Source organism: Terrapene carolina, unplaced genomic scaffold (genome assembly GCF_002925995.2).
Source record: "Terrapene carolina triunguis isolate 2854851 unplaced genomic scaffold, T_m_triunguis-2.0 Scaffold132, whole genome shotgun sequence".
Lineage (NCBI taxonomy): Eukaryota > Metazoa > Chordata > Testudines > Emydidae > Terrapene > Terrapene triunguis.
This window is the reverse complement of record NW_020664483.1, coordinates 4,140,419-4,162,336: the sequence shown is the minus strand read 5'-3', so window position 1 is coordinate 4,162,336 and position 21,918 is coordinate 4,140,419. Positions and strand designations below refer to the sequence as shown.

General features: G+C 43.1%; 1 protein-coding gene across 1 annotated transcript in view; it reads left to right on the top strand.

Annotated features, from left to right (window-relative positions):
- CFAP61 (cilia and flagella associated protein 61) overlaps positions 1-21,918 on the top strand; it is a 180,859-nt gene that overhangs the window by 34,140 nt on the left and 124,801 nt on the right. Inside the window, exons 12-16 of the mRNA XM_024206984.2 lie at positions 245-384; positions 8,294-8,420; positions 8,806-8,883; positions 10,168-10,374; positions 14,138-14,272. Coding sequence (XP_024062752.2) covers positions 245-384; positions 8,294-8,420; positions 8,806-8,883; positions 10,168-10,374; positions 14,138-14,272 — 687 coding nt within the window. The remainder of the gene's footprint in view (positions 1-244; positions 385-8,293; positions 8,421-8,805; positions 8,884-10,167; positions 10,375-14,137; positions 14,273-21,918) is intronic.

Sequence of the window (21,918 nt, the reverse complement as noted above, 5' to 3'; positions counted from 1 at the left end):
TGTAGCCAAAATTCATCAACATTTATATGTGGTCCAATCACCACTAGAGAGGGACAGAGTGCCACAGAGTGTAGGTGAAAATTATACTTGCAGCACTGTGTCTATTTTAAATGTTGATCTACATTTATATGTCCGTTTTTTCTTAAGTCTCAGTGGGAACCTGTTTAAAATTTGTTTTTAAAATCACTAATAGCCTGTTTGTTGTTATTGACTGATATAGAGTATTCTTTGTCAATCTTTTCAGGACAAAGACTTTTGCATCATCACAGTGCCACATCTTGTGCCAGAATTCCTTCTGATCCAGAATTTTGTTCGAGTTAATCCTTCCAGCAACTCCACTCTTGATCATGAGCTCTATGTGTTTCATCGTGCAGGACTGCTCAAGTAAACGTTTTGCTATAACAAAGTATATTAACATAAAGGGACTGTATAGACCGTGGCTAAAGTACTTTATATTTTTATTTAAAATTAATTAATTAATGACTCTCCTTCAGTGAAATTACCAATAGGGAGACGGCTACAAATGCAAAAGCAAACAAGCTTCACTGGCTTGCAAAAATTCATATTAAAGTAATAAGCACAGTAAAGTGCTACATTAAAATTTACATTAACAGATTCAGATTAGTTACAGATGCAAAGTGGTATAAAGGAATTAAATTCTCTGAATTATCTAATTGTAGACTAAGAGCATGTAATAAACATGGGGCAGATAAGGAACAAACCAATCTAATTTCTTTCTTTGACAGATAACCAGCCTAGTGGATAATGGGGAAGCAGTAGACATGATATATCTGGACATTAGTAAGGCTTTTGACATAGTTTCACATGACATTCGCACAAGCAAACTAGGGAAATGTGGTCTAGATGAAATTTCTATATGATGCATGTACAACTATTTGAAAGACCATACTCAGAGTAGTTATCTATGTTTGCTGTCAAGCTGAGAGGGGGGGACATATCAAGTCGGAGCTTGCAGTGGTCTGTCCTCGGCCCAATTCTACTCAAGATTTTAATTAATCACATAGATGCTGGAGTGGAGAGTGTGCTTATAAAATTTGTGGCTAACACCAAGCTGAGGGAGGTTGCAAGCACTTTGGAGGACAGGATTAAATTCAAAATGACATTTATAAATTGGAGAATTGGTCTGAAATCAATCAGATGAAATTCAATAAGGTGCAAAGTACTGCAGTTAAGAAGGAAAACTCAAATGCATAAATTCAAAATGGGGAACAACTGGCTAGGTGGTAACACTGCAGAAAAGAATCTGGGGGTTATAGTAAATCACAAATTGAATATGAGTCAATGGTGTGATGCTGTTGCACTAAGGGCAGACACCATGCTAGGGTGTATTAACAGGAGTGTTGTATGTAAGACATGGGAGGTCATTGTTCCGCTCAGCTCTGGTGAGACCTCAGCTGGAGTACTGTGTTTGGTTTTGGGCACCACACTTTAAGAAAATCATGCTGCAGGTTGCCTGAACTGTAAGGTCCTTATTGCACCTTCCTGTTCACTGTTTTCTGCCTACTGGATCATTACCATTTTAATCAAAGACTGCCTTACCTTTGAAGCAATGCATCTCCGAAACACACAGACCACAATGATAACTTCATTGGGAAAGCCCATTTCATCACCTTATTTACCTCTTAATTTTCTCTTGTAGGGCATGTACTTTGTATCTTTTAAGTTTTGAAATACTCTGAACATTGCTGTTTTCTGGGATATTGGCCATGGTCTTATGTCATGAATTTAATAGTTTATTATAACTCTTATGCTGTTTAGCATGATAAAGTTTCTTGCTATGAGATTCATGTCTTCCACCTCTTTCATAGTGTAGCAGCCATGCTGGGCCTGTAGCCTGCCTTAAAGGGCCCAGTGCACCCTGTTACAATTATATATTGTCCATCCCATGGTCTTGTAAATTCAGTTGTTTATTGAATAATTGCTCAGCAACACTTCCATTTTGAACTTGTAATTAGTCACCTCAGGTGATATACCAATAATTCATGCAGTAACAACAGTTACTCATGGGCCTAAGCAAAAGCTTATTTCCAGAGAAGGAAACTGGGCTTCTGTGTATTATGTACAGAACCCATTTCATCTTCCACTTCATAGGAAGTCATTGAAGTAATTACTGATAATCTCAGGCACAGCTGTTGAGTAATTCATCAGTGAGATTGGTAGCCATGTGTCCTTTTGATATTTGTGATCAAAATTAAACTGGTCTTAAAGGTTTTGTAAAAGTCTCTACAGTTCTGCATAAATCACGTGCGTTCCAAGTGGTATGCATATTTCCATGAAAGCACAAGGATTAGGGCATCAGTGACCTTTCCTCAGACTGCCTGCAGTTCTGGAGGACATTCCTTCTGAAGAGTCTCTGAAGTCAGACTTCAAAATTAGCTTGTGAGTGAAGTTCCGTGATCAGAAAATCTAAAGGGGAAAATGGTTCAGGGTAGTGGGAAGTTTCTGAAGAACATAAAATTCAATGTGCAGCAGCAAACTCGCTGTCACTTAAAGGCAAAATATGAAAAGTAAAAGATCAATATATTCTAGAAGTACCATGAGCTTTAAAAATTCTGGTGACTGGAAAGGGAGTTGCATAAAATGGATTAAAAGAGAAATCGCAGGGTTGAGTTAAGGGGCAAAGTAGAGACATGAAAGGGCAAAATCAGAAAAAGAATGGCACAGGCACAAAATGAGGTACTGATTAGCAAAGACAGTAAAAGGAATAAGAAAAAGTATCAAGTACACAAAAAGAGGATGGCAAATGGAAGTGTAGCTCTGCTACTTAACAGAGAAGGAGAACAAATAATAGATGACAAAGCAAAGGCTAAAATGCTTAATGGATACTTTCCTTCAATTTTCACTAAAAAGCATAATAATAATAATAGTGTCCTGGCTTTCTGAGCAGTCAGAAGAACTGGACTTCTAGAATGGGTTTATTCCATACTGGGAGAGAAATGAGAATACACAGACCAAGGATAGTTTTTCCTAATCTATCGTACTGACAATAGACCCGACTTTCTTGTTGAATGCCGCCTCCGTTTTTTGCAGGTGCTATTTTACTCATGCTAAAAAATTGCTTCCTGCAGTTAACTGTGGGTACAAAGATGACCTCTTTGACATCTAATTATTTAATTTGCTTAAACAAATATGTTAGTGCAAATCTAGTATCTAGAGGTAAAAGAAGCCAATAAGCAAGATTCCACAGAGGAGCTAGGGAGCCAGGAAGTTCTGGTACAGAGGATAGACTTAATCGGAGTGGTGCTCAACTCAACCTCCACCAGAGCGTTGCTGCTGCTGGAGAGGTTCAGGGCATTAGCGGACCTCATCGCGGAAGTCTCCGTGTTTCCCCTGACTACGGCCAGGGTTTGCCTGCGCCTCCTAGGTCACGTGGCAGCATGCACGTATGTTGTGCGCCATGCCAGGCTCTGGATGTGACCCTTGCAGCAATAGCTGGCGATGGCCTACTCCCAGTCCAGGCACCACCTCGAAAAGGTCGTCACCATTCCTGCAACGATATTCACCTCACTCCGATGGTGGTCCGACCCCGGCAATGTCCTGGAAGGAGTCCCCATCAACAGCACTCCCCACTCGGTCGAACTGGTCTTGGAGGCCTTGTATCACAGTTGGGGGGTGCACCTCAGCAATCTCCACACCCAGGGTAAGTGGTCCACGGAAGAGATGATATTACACACAAACATCAAAGAGATCAGGGCGGTCTGCAGGGCATGCACGTTCTTCCTTCCTCACCTGTCGGGCAGAGTGGTCAGAGTCTTGATGGACAACACAGCCTTGATGTTCTACATCAACAGACGGGGAGCTCGATCCTCAGCCCTGTGCCAAGAGGCACTCTGTCTCTGGGACTTCTGCATCGACCATGGAATCCATCTAATAGTATGTCACCTCCCGGGGGTCAAGAACACGTTAGCGGATCACCTAAGCAGGGACTTCTCCACTCACCGCGAGTGAGCGCTCCACCCAGAGGTAGCCTGCGCAATCTTCCAGAGGTGGGGATTTCCCCAAGTGGATCCTGTTCGCCACCAGACAGAACAGGAAGTTCCACTGCTTCTGCTCCAGATGGGGTCTGGGCAAGGACTCCCTCTCCAATGCCCATCCTGGGCGGGAAGCCTGATGTATGCCTTCCCCCCCGATCCTGCTCGTCAGCAGGGTCCTGGTGAAAGTCAAGAGAGACAGGGCCCAAGTTATCATGATCGCCCCAGCGTGGCCGCACCAACATTGGTTCGTCACGCTGTTGAGCTTGGCGGCGGTCCCGTGGTGGCCCCTGTCGGACTGACCAGTCCTGCTGTCACAGGACCACGGTCGACTCTTGCACCCCACCCTCGCGTCTATCCACCTCACGCCGTGGATGCTGTGGCTGAACCCTGAAAAACGGACCTGTTTGGAGGGGGTCCAGCAGGTTCCCTGGGAACCATCAACTAGATAGACCTACCTGGCAAAGTAGACGAGGTTTTCCCACTGGGCGGCTGAACGGGGCATCTCCCCTTCGCGTTCTTCGGTGCAGTCGATCTTAGACTACCTGCTGCATTTGAGGACTCAGGGCCTGGCACAGTCCTCTACCAAGGTGCATCTGGCGGCCATCTCCAACTTTCATCTGCCCGTCCAGGGGCAGATGGTGTTCTCCCATGACATGACGGTCAGGTTCCTCAGAGGTCTCGAGAGACTTTTTTCCCTTGGGCGGGAGGGATAGCTTAGTGGTTCGAGCATTGGCCTGCTAAACCCAGGGTTGTGAGTTCAATCCTTGAGGGGGCCACTTAGGGATCTGGGGTAAAAATCTGTCTGGGGATTGGTCCTGCAGGGGGCTGGACTCGATGACCTTTAAGGTCCCTTCCAGCTCTAGGAGATAGGATATCTCCATTAACTATTATTTATTAAGTTCAGTTCCTGGTCCCTCAGTGGAATCTCACCTTGGCTCTGTCCAGGCTCACAGGCCCGCCCTTTGAGCCTTTGGCCTCATGCTCCCTGTCTCACCTATTGTGGAACGTAGCTTTCCTGGTGGCAGTGATGTTGGTGAGGCGAGTCTCTGAACTGCATGCCCTGACCTCGGAACTGCCATAGACGGTCTTCTATAAGGACATAGTCCAGCTCCGGCCCCACCCGCACTTTCTTCCCAAGGTGGTGTCCATTTTCCACATGTGCCAGGACATCTTCCTTCTGGTCTTCTGCCCGAAGCCCCATGAGACTAGTGAAAGAGAGGCGCCTCCACACTTTGGACGTAAGAAGGGCCCTGGCTTTCTACCTAGATCGGACAAAGCCTTTCTGAAGGTCGACTCAGCTTTTCATCTCTACAGCTGATAGGATGAAGGGCCTCCCAGTGTCCACGCAGAAGATTTCTAACTGGATTACCTCTTGCATAAGGGCTTGTTACGAGCTGGCAGGGGCCCCACTGCCAATCGTCAGAGCCCACTCGACTAGAGCGCAGGCATCCTCGGCGGCCTTCCTGGCACACGTTCCAGGACATCTGTAAAGCTGCGACGTGGTCCTTGGTGCACACATGCATGGCCCATTATGCCAGCACTCAGCAGGCCAGGGACGACGCTGGGTTTGGCAGAGCTGTGTTGCAATGTATATGTCCGTGAACTCCTTACTTACCTCCATGGGTACTGCTTGAAGTCACCTAAGTTGAATGGACATGAGCAATCACTCGAAGAAGAAAAGACAGTTACCTTTTTCCGTAACTGGTGTTCTTTGGGATGTGTTGCTCATGTCGATTCAATGACCCGCCCTCCTTCCCCACTGTCGGAGTTTCTGGCAAGAAGGAACTGAGGGTGGAGGGGGTTGGCAGCGCTCTATATGCCGCGACATATGCGTGCCACTCCAAGTGGTGCCAGAGCCAGTTCCCTACGGATGCGGCTGAGGGAAAAACTTCCGGCACCGGTGCATGTGGCAAGCACACAGCCCTAAGTTGAATGGACATGAGCAGCACATCTCGAAGAACACCAGTTACGGAAAAAGGTAACTGTCTTTTCCTGGCGTTATAGCAATTGTCAAATTTTATACTTTTGAATCCTTCTGAACAGAAATACTTGGTTTTGTGATGGTCAGGTCTGACATCCTCCCGTAGATGTCTGCAGAAGCTCGTGTAACACGGAACAGGAGGCAGATCCTTAGCTGGTGTAAACTTTCATAGCTCTCTTAAAGTGAGTATAGAGCTATGACAAATTACACCAGCTGAAAATCTGCCCTCAGGTCTGTGACTGGCGTTGGAGAGGGTGTCAATTCTGGCATGTTCCCTGTATCCTTTGTGCCAGTTGAACAGCTCTGGACTATCTACAAGCTTTTCACTGAACCTCTAACACCTCTTGTTGGGCTTGTGGGGTTGCGCATGTAACAACCTGTCAGCTTCCCTGGTGGGCCCTGTCAGTTCCTTCATCTGGAGCTAGTCAGCTTCAAAATGGAGCGCTACTGAGCTTTCAACATACTAAGCTGTTAAGTCTCTTGAGTTTTCAGTCCCCTCTGCTTCATCAGCAAATTCCCCTAACCAAATAGTTGCACATTTAGTTAACTGTCTGTGCACACGTGTATGCCATACCTATCCCTTCTTCTCACTGATTATTAAAATAGCAAAAAGCTTCAGAAAATTATTCACACTCGTCCCAAGTTCCTTGAGAACATGGTAGCAATAGCAGCCAAGAATACTTTTTTCCACCTTCAGATAAGACTTCATGCCTTCCTCTTCTTTCTCAAGGGCATGGCAACCATGATCCATACATTCAGCATCTCAAGAATGGGTTACTGTTATTCCTTTTACCCAGGGCTATCAGTCAAAGCCAATCAAACTCCACCTTTCCAACACACCACAGCCTGTGTGGGACTAAACTGCAGTGAACACATAATACTAGATCTCCAACCCCCCGACTCCCTTTTCATTTCATAGTCTCCATCTTTAAACATCTTCTTGGGCTGGGACCAGGCTTCTGTAGCACCTGCCTCTTCATCCCTAGCTCTCCAAGACTGCTGTACTTATCAGGAACACAGTAGTGGAAGGGTCCAAAGGGAAGCTGTCAGGAGTTGGAGGTATTTTCAGTGCTGGGAAGCTGTGGAACATGCTAGCCAAGGAGATCGGAATGTGATTCTTTCTGATCATATTCACCTTGTGTAGTAAAACCCACCTCTGCACCAAAGCCTACTCATAATAATAGATGTCATAACAGTGATTAAACAAAATAATAATTTTGAGTACAAGTGATGACACCCTAGGAAGGCAAGAGTGGAATTCACTTTTGCTTTTCGTTTTATGCCCCTATACTTTTACTATATTTCACCACTACTCTGCAAGAGAGAGTTGCGTATGAAAACAGGAGGATGGAATGGGAAATGTTCTGCACCCTTATGCTTTTACTTTATTATACCCCACAAGTGACTCTCATTGCTTCCCATCTGCTAGGCCCTCATCTCTTTTGCACATTCACTGTTTGATTTAATGTTCCGACTGAATCTATTTTTACTCTTAATTCAGTTTTACAAATTTAGATTTAAGGCCTGCTATTTTATCATTTTGACTGAAAGGAAAACTAACCCTGCAACAGTTTTTTTCCTCCTTGACTGCAGTAAACATTTTTTTTTTTTTTTTTTTTTTGCCCATGTAATTTCATTTAGTCTGTGCCATTTTTGCGGACAATCTAAGGCTCCAGTCCAACAAACACGTGTGCTTAATTTTAAACATACAAGTAGACCTTTTGACTTCAATACGCCTACTCACATGCTTAAAGTGAAGCAAGTGAGGAGGTGTTTTGCAGGAGCGGGGCCTAACACAATGGTTCCTAGCCTTTCTTTGTTGGAAACTTATTGATGTCCCCAATGTCCTCTTGCTCAGTGTTCCAGCATGACTTCTTTATTTTGTTTTCTCTCTCATTATTCTTTTCTGTCTCTGTCCTTTTTTCCTAGTTTGGTCTGATTGTTTCTCTCTATGTGTTTTTTTTTTTTTTTGGTGGTTGATTTCTATTTTATAAGATTTTTTTGGTTCCTTCTTATGATGGCTCCACCCTCATTCCCTAGAGGGCTACGTGCTGCTTGGGAGTGGTGATGATGGGGCTGGGCCGTATGTACTTTAACATCGGCCAAGTATTGTGCAGATCCATGTGGGACATTTTATGTAAATTATGTAATGAGCTAATTTACAGGTTTGAAAATAATTTGCATAGAACAGTACATTTCATGTTTAAATAACTGTGTGGAGGTAGTGATAGTGAAAGGCATTGACTTGATTGAACTGGTGAATGAAATCGTCTGTTGATCAGCAGGGCAAACTTTTCATTTTTATCTCCTTTAATAGGTCATTTAAGGTAAGAGCAGCAACAACTAGTGATACACCTGCTGTTGAAATGCTCATCAAAACTCTTGACTTGAATGAAAGTATACTGGATGACTTAAAGGTCTTCACTCAGGCTCGCAGAGATCCAGTGAGTACTTGTTGCAGACATACTAGTCGTTGTCCATTGCATTGTCCAATGTTAAACCTACCATATACTAAAATATCTTTCCTAGGGTCCAAACCTAATCCATAGAAGTCAATGGGAATGTGGCCATTGGCTTCCAGAGGAGCAAGATCAGGACAATATACCTTACATCAGTGGGACTCTGTTTGGGCACAGGGGTCCACCCATATGGAGCTTATTGCAGGATTTTAGGGAAAGATGACTGTAATAGAACAGTGCACAGAATGTACAGAGGGGAAAGTATTTTACATTTAGCATGTTATTGAAAATTGCAGTTAAGATCAAATAGCAAACTTAGAATTCTAATATTGTGTGTAAATCAGTGATCATATTATCGTTTGTCTTTCAGGATGGGACACCAGTCCAGGCATTTGTAGCAGAAGTTTTGGATCAGATAGTTGGCATTTCTGTTATTAAAAATGAAATGGTAAATCTCTTTGTATTTTTTTCCTTTTCCTATTTAAGATGTGTGCCCTGAGTTTGCACAGTGTAATGCTGACTTCATTATTATTTGTATTACAGTTGCCCCAGCCAAGATCTTGGCCTTGTGCTAAGCACTGTACACACACACAGTAGAAGTCCCTTCTCCAAAGAGTTTACAGTCCACACAAAGACAGACAAAGGAAGGATTATTATCCCTTTTTACAGATGGGGACCTGAGGCACAGAGAGAGATTAAGTGACTTGTCCAAAGTCACACAGGGAGTCTGAGGTGAAGCAGAAAATTGAATTCAAATCTCCTGCATCCCAATCTGAAGCCCTAACCTCAAAACCATTCTTTCTCTCTCTGTGACTTGATACTCCTTTAAATTTAATACTACAAACCTGTATTTTGGCCCATATTTTCCAAAACAGAAAACCAGCAGTTTGTTCCAGCATATTGAAAATGGCACTTCCACTCCTCTCAAATTGCCTTTTTTTACAATAGCTTCTGGGTAAAGTGCGTCATACACATTTAACTTCAAAGAAATTAATATTGTTTTAAAAATAGATAATGGGGGAGGGGGGTTAGAAGCAGACAGAAAAGCTGTCAACTGTAATTGGGAGGTGAAGAGAATGAATATTTCCAGTTCTGTTTTAAGTTAGTTGCTACAAATTTAAAACTTTCCTGGCATTTTGCTGGCACTAAAAAGGCAAAGATTTGTAATATTCAGTTTTAAAATCATATCAAGCAAGGTAAGGATTTTCATAGATGGTTTTTAATTCTTCCAAATGCATTGAAATCAGGGGTCACTGTCTGTAAGGTGGCTAAACTAGCGCAAACCCCAACTCTCCTAACAGGATGATGAAGGAATTCATGCATGGGGCTCCTCACAGAGATTTTCTTCCCAAAAGTCCCCTGCTCAGCTTTTACTGTGGGAGAGACAATCTGGCCTCTCTCTGATACCTTTCAAAATAGAAAACTTATTTCTTTGTAAATATCTGTCAAAAAATGTCAGGCACTCACATGCTTTACTGCTGGGGTCAGATATACATTTCTTATAGTAAATAAAGCATGATGAGTTATACAAATTGATTTTGGTACAAAGGAAAGATTGTGAAGAACCATTTGTTTGGCTAATGTGCTTTGCTAGTGAATAGCTCTCAAGGTAGTCTTGTTTCAATGTTCAAATTTCATCATTAATAAATATAAAGGCAGTTTGCTGTCACATCTTTTATCACAAACCCACAACTCTTTCTTCATCACTGATTTAAAATGTCTTATTTCCTAGGATATGGAATATATCCGTTCACATTACAACCTTGAAGATTTTATTTACTTCAATCATCACCAGCAGGAGGAACATGGCCATCTGTACCACTTTGCTCTAAATCCCATATTCCATCACTATACCAAATATTTTCTGAAAGAGATCCTTCGCTTAGCCTACAAGTCTTGCCTCTACTACCCTATTTATCCACAGTCTGTGGACGGCGAGGTAAAAGAAAAAGTTGGCAGTGATTTTATTAAATATCATAGGTCCTGACCTTTATTTTCCTTAGGTTTTTTTGTTTTGTTTGTTTGTTTTTCTATGACTGCATATATAGCAGGTGATTGGTATAGAGAAATTTCTTCAGAAATGTTGCAAACAACACTCTGTTCTCCTCTCAGATCACACAATCTCCATTTGTGTTGATGGGTGACACGTGGTAGGGCTAGATTGTGGCTTTGCCACAAGCCCTGTGTTTGGGGCAACCCGTTTAGTGTGTTCCCTCAGTGTGGGAATCATGCCTCAGAGAGGAATGATTTGCTCTCTACTTCCCCACTTGCTTCAGTGGTGGAGGTAGTTTGGTTTTTGCCTATGCCATTACTTTCCCCTCTACTGACCAATGCATTGTTGGGACTGTAGCCAAAGCTTCACCCATTCCCTGCCCACTCCCAATGTACCTGCTCTAGGACAGATTAGCAATACCCCGTACCGCTGGCACACCTGGACACAATGTTCAAATAGCCAAATAGGAGCAGTTTTTCCTCTACCTTTTGCCCCTGCCTGGATGCATAGTTGAAGGAACAGTCCTGCTCATGCTGTGTATTAACTGGGGAATACTCCATGATATTTTCATTGAATTGTTTAATATGCTGATACAGCTTGTGTACCCTTATGTGACTTGCAGATCAGTTACGTGGCATATTTTAAAACGTCAAGATATAAAGCATTCATAGCTTCTTTGTCTTCACCTTGTAGTTATATTTTATGTTACTTTTTAACCAAACTTTTCTAATCAGTCATGTTCTCCCACCACATGTTTCTCAGACATTACCACTCAGTTGCATAGTGGATTTTGAGATGTAAAGATGCTCACTTTTTACTTAGAGATTCAGGGTGGGACAGTGGGAAGAGGAGAAGGGGGAGGAAGGAGGTCACTGACTACAACATGATGAGAATAGATTAAGGATAAAAAATTTAAAAGTACCTAAGTGTCTTAGGAGCCCTATTTTCAAAAGTGACTTATACACTTAGAATATAAGAGTGGCAATACTGGGTCAGAGCAAAGGTCCATCTAGCCCAGTATCCTGTCTTCTGACAGTGGCCAATGCCAGGTGCCCCAGCGGGAATGAACAGAACAGGTAATCATCAAGTGATCCATCCCCTGTCGCCCATTCCCAGCCTGTGGCAAACGGAAGCTGGGGGACACCATCCCTGCACATCCTAGCTAATAGCCATTGATGGACCTATCCTCCATGAACCTATCTTGTTCTTTTTTGAGCCCTGTTATAGTCTTGGCCTTCACAACATCCTCTGGCAAGGAGTTCCAAAGACTGACTGACTGCGTTGTGTGAAAAAATACTTCCTTTTGTTTGTTTTAAACCTGCTGCGTATTAATTTCATTTGATGGCTCCTAGTTCTTGTGTTATGAGAAGGAGTAAATAACACTTCCTTATTTACTTTCTCCACACCAATCATGATTTTATAGACCTCTATCATATCCCCCCTTAGTCGTCTCTTTTCCAAGTTGAAAATCCCAGTTTTATTAATCTCTCCTCATATGGAAGCCGTTCCATACCCCTAATCATTTTTGTTGCCCTTTACTGAACCTTTTCCAATTCCAATATATCTTTTTTGAGATGGGCGACCATATCTGCGCGCAGTATTCAAGATTTGGTTGTACCATGGATTTATATAGAGGCAATATGATATTTTCTGTTTTATTATCTATCCCTTTCTTAATGATTCCCAACATTCTGTTTGCTTTTTTGACTGCCGCTGCACATTGAGTAGATGTTTTCAGATAACTATCCACAATGACTCCAACATCTCTTTCTTGAGTGGTAACAGCTAATTTAGACCCCATCATTTTATATGTATAGCTGGGATTATGTTTTCCAATGTGCATCACTTTGCATTTATCAACATTGAATTTCATCTGCCATTTTGTTGCCCAATCACCCAGTTTTGAGAGATCCTTTTGTAGCTCTTCGCAGCCTGCCTGGGACTTAACTATCTTGAGTAGTTTTGTATCATCTGCAAATTTTGCCACCTCACTATTTACCCCTTTTTCCAGATAATTTATTAATATAAATATGTTAATAATATGTTGAATAGGACTGGGCCCCGTACAGACCCCTGGGGGACACCACTATTTATCTTTCTCCATACCTCTCTCCACTTAGGAATCTAAGGGCTTGTCTACACTGCCCTGCAGTTTGGACCACAAGCAAGACTACGCTAATGTGAACTAGGAACTTTTTAGTTCACACCTGCAGCATCCACACAGGGGAGTTACAGCGCAGCACTTTGATGCGTACTGCTATTCACATCTCAGTAGTCACAACTGCAGGGCAGTGTAAACATAGCCTCGGTGTCACTGAAAGTCAGTGGGACCTTTGGCATCTCAGTCACTTTTGAAAATGGGACTTAGGCTCCTCAGTCACTTAGACACATTTGAAAATGTTACCCTAAATTCGCTTTTCTTTTCTAACACAGGGCCTTTCTAGACAGAAAGCTAGTGCACAGCAAATTAGAGTGTAACTCTGTAGCACACTAGCATGCTCCTCATGGCCATGTAGACCCTTCTACTATGCACTCAGAGTTTCCTAGTTCACATTGACCTATTCCCATTTCAAAGCAGAGTAAATCAAAGCACACTAGGACACTTATAGTGCGCTGTAGCAAGTTCCACACTGCCAGTTAGTGCACAGCATGCTAGCGCACTGTCATCATACATCCCAGCTTGCCACGCACTAATTCTCTGTCTAGACAAGCCCATATAGGAATCTTGATAAGATAAATACACAAATTTTCAGAAGAATCTTTTTGCTTCTCCAGCATGTGTTCTTCTATACAGATTACCGCTCGGTGGAGTTTTAGTAATTGCCTCCTTGAGGAACTAATCTCGCTGAGTAACATTTGGCTAAATGTCATTCACAGAAATGAAGGTAAACAGGGATGGATGGAGAAGATGAGTTAAATCTCAGTAGTATTTTCTCCTTGGTCTATTTACAGGTTAAAACAATTTAGCTTTAACTCAGCAATGCATGGTAAAATATTATTTTGTTCAGCTTACATTGTAGTAACGTTAATCATGATTAATTTTTTGGTGTTGTGGCTATGATATAGACTTCAAAGGCACTTCAGTGTAATTTGCTTTCCGTTAATGTCCACTCTGTTTCTGATAATTCTCCTATTTTGTCCTTTCATGTGATGTGTAATTGGGCCAGTCATGCTGGAATAAAGCTGCTTCTAATGACCTGCCCTATCCAAGTTAACATTTGGGGGTTTTGTTCAGTTCAAATTTTTTCCAGTTTATTAACATTTATCCCTTGGATGAAATTGACATTTCAGTCAGTATAGATTTTCGATATAAATTCTTACACCATCGTTTGCCAAACAAGCAAAGGTTAACAGTAAGCAGATAATACAGCTTAATGAGGTCAAATCAAACTGATTCATGATCACTGTGGAGAAAAATATCCTCCTGGGGAAAATACTTGTGCTGAAAAATCCCATAAACAAAACCACTTGTTTATCTGTCATTCCCACAGAGATAGTAATGTAATTACTCTCATAATTATCTTCATTAGTGTCAGGAATTATCTGCAATTCATTCCTCTGCTCTGAGTATGTTTGTTTGTTTACTGATTTTTCTCTCAGATTTAGCCAACAGAGTTAAGAATTTTGTATTTGCAAAGCCATACAACAGACATCTGTGATGCACTGTTCTGACATTCTCTGTGCTAAAATATAGATTGCTCTCTTTCAGTTTCAGAATCCCTATGCCCATTCCCTGACATCTGCCCTTCATTACATGGTTCCCGTGCGACCAAGACGACAGATTGTCTATCCTCTGGAAAAGCTTGGCATAAACGCTCCATCAAAGCAGGTCTCCAAGGATCAGGTGAGTAACAGAAGCAGCAGCAGGCAGGAGGCATAGTGCCAGCTAATGCAGGGTTTGGCAGATGGGATGACATTACTGTCTTAGTGTTGATAGGCTGCTTCTTAATTACATTGAACGTGGTGTTCATACCCTTACAGTCTAAGCTTTGCTTATGCCATACTGTATCTTTCTAAGCATATATTTCAAACTGACGATTATAAACCACAGCCACTGAGCTCTACAGTGTTTCCCTATTAGTAAATATTTTCAGGTTTGTGGTATTTCCTATGAAATTACTTTGAAACTCATAGATTTTAAATTATTTTAATTAAAACACAGATAGCTCTTTGTACTGATGATTTTATCCTTTATGTTGGTGCTCTGCTTTGAAGACCAAAAGTACAATGATACACTTCTGACAACTTGTGTAGAAATACTATTTGATGTATTTTAAATCAATTTATTCTTCAGACCCGCAGCCAGGCTTGTTTAATGCTTCAGAACCCCTTCAAAAACCACTGCAAAGTGTCAGGAATGATTTAACAGCAAAGTTGATCCCCTTAGTCAAAAGTATATATTTATAGAACTCTCATACAGCTTGGAGATGCTAAACTGGAAGCTTGTTAAAGTTAAATTTGTTACACTTTTGTGCATTAAAATATCCTGATTTTTTTTAAAATGACTAAAATCTACAAAGATGTTTTCTCTGAAGTCACCAATGAAGTTAAAATGTCAGGGAAAAAACCACATCAGTGATGGATATTTTCTGTAAGTGGATGTAATTTACTTGGGGAAACATAATTAGAGGATTTTACATCTATTTAATGCTAGATTCCAATTCGCGGAGACAGGATCATGTATAATATCCTTTAGCACTGTCCCCTCCATATTTGGTAGATAGTTCATGGCACTGAAAACTCTTAATTAGGTAGCAGTTAACAAAGCAGAATCCCAGAACCTGTCTCAGCCAATTGGATTGTGTGTTGCTCTTTGGAACAATCTTTCCCTTCATATGCAAAACGTTTCTCCTGCCTGCCTACCTTCTCCCTCATTGGCTGCCCATCCTTTTCCTTTAAACTGTTTCCTATGTGTCATCAAATTATATTCAAGTTGCCTTAATGGCAGAACCCATTATCATTTTTGCTGGAGCCACAAAATACGACCCTCACCTCTCATTTTTGAGAGTTTTGTGTTTATGGGGTTCATAAAACACTATGCAAAGATCCTTCCTGAGGATTTTGGGTAGGATTAGTGAGAATTGCTTGAAGCCTCCCAAACTTAACTAATTCCTTTTATATGAAAAGCTGTGTGGACTTTTCAGGTCACCACTAGCCTTTGGCTGAAAGAGAATTGGAGCCCGGCTGCTTCGCGAGGGTCTTCACATATGCACTAACATTCAAAAATGATTTTCAAAGGGCTGTTTTCTATTTAAACTGGAAGTCTTGGTCTGTTGAGTCCCCAGCAACTTGAGGGTTACTCTAGTCCACTACCACTGCTCATAGCTTTTTGAAATTAACAAGACTGAACTACCGTGGCCTTTGGCTACAATGAATTCGGTCATTTTAATAACTTAAGAGGCAGCCTAGTGAGGTGGACTGATTGTAGTACTGAGAATAGGAGGCAGGCTCTGCTTTCTGATCCTGCCTCTTTTACTGATTCCCTCTGTGACCTTCATCAAGTCACTTGCCCTCCTTGTACTCAGACCTCTCAGGAAGGAAGAACTGTACCCATGAATAATCCTGTTCACCCTGTAGAATCACACAGCCAAGTCAACAATGCATTGTGATGAAGGGAACTGGAGGCTACAGCTAGAACTAATACAATCAACTGACATAGATGTGTTTATTACATTTTTATAATATGGTAGCACTCAGAGGGCACAGTGCAAACAGAAAGATGGTCTCTGCCGTGAAGAGCTTAAAATCAAGACCAGACAAAAAGTGCAGAGAAGGAGGTGGTCAGGTTGAAAAATGTCATTTTGGTTCCACATTTTAAAAGAAGTCTGCATTGTGGGGGCCCGGGTAAGATAAGTGGGGTTAGTGAAAGAGATGAGCTAACAGGAGCCCAGAGTAAGAAAAAGGGGAAGAGTATATTGATGAGGGAGAAGAGAGGAAGCAAACAACCAATCAGCAAAGAATAAAAATGTCCAATGTCCAAACTTAAAGCAGAGTCTGATGATGATATCCTCCTACCCACATGGATGGGAAAAGGGGTCTCAGTGGATCGTGGTGTCCTGGAGGGGTGGGGTGTCACTTCTAGATCTGAAGTAGCTGGAGGGTCCCAGTTTGGCCTCACCCACACTTCCGTGTTCTGGTTTTCTCAGCATCTATTCAGTGGGGGAGTCTCTCCTGATTGTGAGAAGTATTTCTTCTTGACCAGTGCTGGTGATTTGTGCCTTGATGCATGAAGACTGAGAGTCCTTGTAATTTTCATCTTAACTTGTGTAACTGGAAATCTTTTCCCTATTAAATACAGCACAAAAGCTGTAGTGTCGGACAATCATAATTCAGGAAATGTGACATTTTTCATTTGAATGTCCATTATGACCAACTACTGAGTTTCTCTGTCTATTTTTGCTATGGAAACAGTTTTACTAACATTCTTGTTTTGGTGCCCAGACCCTGCCCCTTAATGCCCATCCACCTTCAGTCTACTGCCTCCGCAGCTTCAGACCTGCTTTCTGCCTCCCTGTTGTCTGCCCTCCTCTCACTCCAGCTGCTGGGACTGGTCTGTGTCTGTCTCCTGTAGTAACAGCTTCAGGCTGAGCAGCTTGGTAGTTCCCTCGCTAAGCACAACCTTTGATTTGCATGCACACACACATGCCCCATGGACCATTAATAGCTTAGTATCTTAGGGCTTGTCTACACTACCGCGGTAGTTCGACGGCTGGCAATCGAACTTCCGGGTTCGATTTATCGCGTCTGGTGTGGACGCGATAATTCGAACCAGGAAGTGCTCGCCGTCGACTGCGGTACTCCACGTCAGCGAGAGGAGTACCGCGGAGTCGACGGGGGAGCCTGCCTGCCGTGTGTGGACCGCGTCTGAACCGCGGTAAATTCGAACTAAGGTATGTCGACTTCAGCTACGTTATTCACGTAGCTGAAGTTGCGTACCTTAGATCGAATTGGGGTGTTAGTGTAGACCAGGCCTTAGGGAACTTTGCACATTGGGAGCCCTGGGGCACTAGTGACTTGTGCATCCACTTTAACATGTTCCAGCCCACCTTGTGAGCATGAAGAGATTCACTCCTAACTATTGTTCCACTTGGGATAATTCCGGCAAGGTCTCCAAGGACCCAGTTCACCCCTGTCATTCCTCCAGAGATCAGATCAGAGATATAAACCAGAAGACCTTTGCCTCACTTAATTCGCAGTGCATGGGATTGCCAGTCCAGACTGAACTCAGCCTGTTGGGAGGAGGCAGTTTCCCTGTGAGCCTGGATGGGTTCTGTCGCATACAAATGAGCACTAGTCGTTATCTGATCTAGTTATGTGCTAGTTTTTCTTTCTGCCCCCTCCATCAGATTTTTGTGCTCTCCTTCCATGGCTTGAAAAGAAACCTGTCCTCCTGCAGAAGGTTCACAACCTGCTGAGCATTGGGGCAGTTCAGTCTGTGCCACACTCAGAGAGAAAGAGCTGTTTTAGGGTGTCCAAGACACCATGGATCTGTCTCCCCTCAATCCCTTCATATGGAGAGCCAGACTTGGTTGAGATGGTGACTCTTCAGATCCAGGAGATCTGTAATATGATTGCCTGTCTTTGGTGGACCATTACCCCTGTATGTCCATACACCCTGTTCATCCTTCATATCTGTCTAGGTCAATATCACTTCTAGTATGGCCCTGGCCTCTGGATTCTCAGTATCTCTTTGCTTATGGTCAATGATTATGGCTCTGCGGAAAGACTGAATCCATGGTCTCAGTTCTTTGCTGCTTTGAGCTCTGTTGCCTGTATCAGAGCAATCAAGGGGCTGCTTTAACTGATGCCACTGCCTCTGCATTGCCCCAACCCCTATGCTGGGTCCATCTCACCAGAGCCAGTTGTTTTATATCCCAGGAGACCTGTGAATCTCCACTTTCTTATGGGGTAAATAATTTGCTTCCAGATTCAATAAATCGTATAATATTGAACCTTAAAAGCATGACAGCACCTTGTGTATAAAAATTGTTTTTCTTCGAGAGCTGCTGTGTGTGTTCTCACTTGTGGGATTGCACTTCCTGGTCGCGAGCACAAGGAACCATCTTTTGAAGCCAGGTCCATTGTGGAGCACGTGAGCATCCTCGCATGGCAACTTATGTCAGAAGCCCTAGGCTATATAAGGGAAAGCACCTCCCTGTTCTTGGGTCTCACCTCCAAAACTCGGGGGATCATAGAAGTTCCGTTTGAAGGGCATGCCCTTTTAGTGATGAGACTGACATGATGCTGGAAAAAATGAAGTCTTCTAGGACCACAGCTAGATCTCTTGGCCTTTCCCAGACTTCCACTTCTTCTCAGACGATCCTCCTCCTGTCCAGCCTCCAAATTCCAGAGGCAAGGGACAGCAGCATCTCAAAGCTGCTCCTCTCAAAGGAGGTTCCATTTCCCCCCAGAGCCAAATTATGGAAGGAGGCCTCAGCAACAATATATGACTAAGAACACTGGTGTTCACAGACTAGACCATCGACTCTGCTTCTAAGTAGCAGACTGATAGGCCACCTGAGAACCAAGTTATTGTTTCCAATTACTTTTCCCCTCACCTTTCTCCATTCCCTCCCTTCAGTCCTTGTCTGTCCTTGTTTTACACCAACTGGTGCATAATCACTTCCGATCCCTGTGTTTTAGGGACCATCCTCAGCAGATATTCCATCCAGTTCTGCACTGGGCCCCCCCTCATCCTCCCTCCCTCCCTAGGGACAGTTCCCATGAGAACATACTCCTACAGCAGGTGGACTCTGCTATCAGAAAGGGTAATGGAAGGAATTCCTGTCCCTCCTCCCCCCATAATCCATCAAGGGAAGAGCTTTTATTCCTGGTATTTCCTCATCCTCAAGAAGGTGGATGGTCTAAGAACCATTTTGAGTTCAAGAACCTGAACCAGGTATGTCCAGACATCAAAATTCAGGATGCTCGCCTTGGGGGAGATTATTCCCTCGCTTACCAAGGAAAGTGGTGTAGCTCTCTCTTTGAAGGATGTGTACTTCCACGTGGCTATTAGGAAGAAACATTATAGTTTCCCTAGTTTCTAGGAAACAGACTCCCAATTAAGATTTTTCCTGAGATTTGGCCTGCCAGCAGCCTCATGGATTTTCACCAAATGCCTAGATGGAAGTTTAGCTCCACACCCAGGAGTACATGTATACCCGTATTTAGATGATTGACTGATAAAGGCCAAATAAAAACAGGACTTGAGAAGAATCATTGCCACTACTTGAACCCTGTTCCACTACCCAGGGCTGCAAATAAACACGAGAGTCATTGATGACTTCTCCTAGCAAAGGATTTTTTGAGTGGTGCGGTACTGGGCTTGGTACCAGTCAGAGCATTCCTTCTGGAGGAAAGATTCACCACCATTCAGCAAGCCCAAGTCACATATAGGGCTCAGAGAGAGCTGTCTGCTCATCTCTTTCTGAGGCTCTTGGTCTTCATGAAATCGTCAACCTACATGACCACTCACACTAGACTACTCACGAGACCTCTTCAATGGGTAGTGCAGCATCAGACCCCAAATGTAGACAACCTGCACAGAAGGCTGTCAATCCTGCCACAGTGTCCACCCAGGGATGCCTTTAAATCTCCTGTTCCCAAAGATGCTTCTACTTTGGGTTATGAGGAATGCATTACCAAGCTCTGGAAGTGCATGGACTGTGGAACTTCTGGGACTCAAGGTTCCATACCAACATCCCAAAGCTCAGAGTGGTATGCTGACCTTCAAAGTATTCCTACCCTCATTTCATCATCATGTAAAACAGGTGCAGACAGACAACAGCATGGACATGTATTACAACAACAAGCAAGGAGGAGCATAGTCTCTACTCTTTTTTGCATAGAGATAAAAAAAATAAACTTTGGCCATGGTGCATAAGGCTCCAGAGGTATCCTGTAGCTCAGCATCTGGCAAGAATGTGCAAGCAGATGCTCAGCAAGAAGATTCAGGACCAGCAAGAGTGGTTCCTGACAGCATCAAAAGGTTCCCAGCTGTTCAAGAACGGAGGACATCCAAAGGTGGACCTGTTTTCCTCTCAGAACACCACCAAATGCACGAGAGCAGGTAGGGACGAGAAGTCTTTAGCAAGTGCCTTTCTGATGGATTGGAGCACATACCTGCTATATGCCTTCCTTCCCTTTCCTCTCATTCCCAGCATGCTTAGGAAAATCAAGAGGGACAGAGCAAATGTCATTCTGGCGACCCCGGTGTGAGCAAGAAAGCATTGGTATGTGAACGTGTGAGAACTCTCTGTAAAACTACCTTGTCCACTGCCCCATCTCCAGACCTTCTGGACAGACAAGTACTCCAACTGAACCCATATAGCAGCACTGAGGATAATCTGTTAACCGTAACAGACTGCCCCTGCTCTGAAAGAGTGTAAACCATATTACTCCAATCTAGAAAGGGTCTTCTATGAAATACTACAATCAGAAATGGAAAAGATTCTCCATTTGGGCCATAAGCAAAGGATTGATTCCATCACAAGCTGAGATTCTATCTCTCCTGATCTAGCTTCTTTATTTGAAATCTCAAGGATGTTGCCTCTTTTTTGAAAATGCACTTGGCTGCATCAGCACAGTATCAAACATACTGTGAGAAAGACCTATCTTCTCCCACCCTGTGGTTGCCAGTTTCCTGAAAGGTCTTATCAGTGCTTACCGCCCTACATGGGAACTTCCCCCAAGACTTTAACTGTAGTCTTGACTAAGTTGATGGGGCATCCCTCCAAACCTCTTGGTATGGCATTCCTGGAACTCCTGTCACTAATGACTGCCTTTCTGATTGCTATAACATCAGCAAGGAGGGACAGTGATCTGCAAGTTCTTATGGCCAATCCACCTTACACAGCTGATCAAAATGACAAAGTGGTACTTAGACCTCAACTTATTTTTTTGCCCAAAGTGGTATCTAACCTTCATCCCAGCCAATACATTTCCCTTCTGGTTTTCTTTCCCAGACCCTATTCCCATGGGGGAAAGTACTTCTCCATATCTTAGACATAATGAGACTTATGCTTTTATTTGGGAAAGAGAAAGCTTATCTGAAAATCAAACAGGCTATTCGTAGCTCATGGGAAAAGATACCTGTATCAACCTGTCTCTGATACCTATATCAGCTTATCACAGTGGATAAGAAAGTGTGTAGATCTGGTACAATGTAGCTTGGGAGCCAGTACCTACAGGATTAAGATACTATTCAATTAGAGCCACTCCTGCATGAGTGGCTTTTGTGTTTTGGCACTTACCAGTAGTGGAGATTTGTAAAATATTAGTATGGAGTTCAGTGCACACTTGCACCAGGTACTACTCTTTGGATTTAGCACCATGCTCCCATGCCCAGTTTGGGAGAGCAGTGCTACAGTCCATATTCAGCCAAGAATTCTTCATCTAACAGTAACCTGATTAGCACTGCTTGCTAATAACCCACAAGCGAGAATACACAGAGGCCCTCAAAGAGGAAAGGGAGGATACTTACTAGTAACT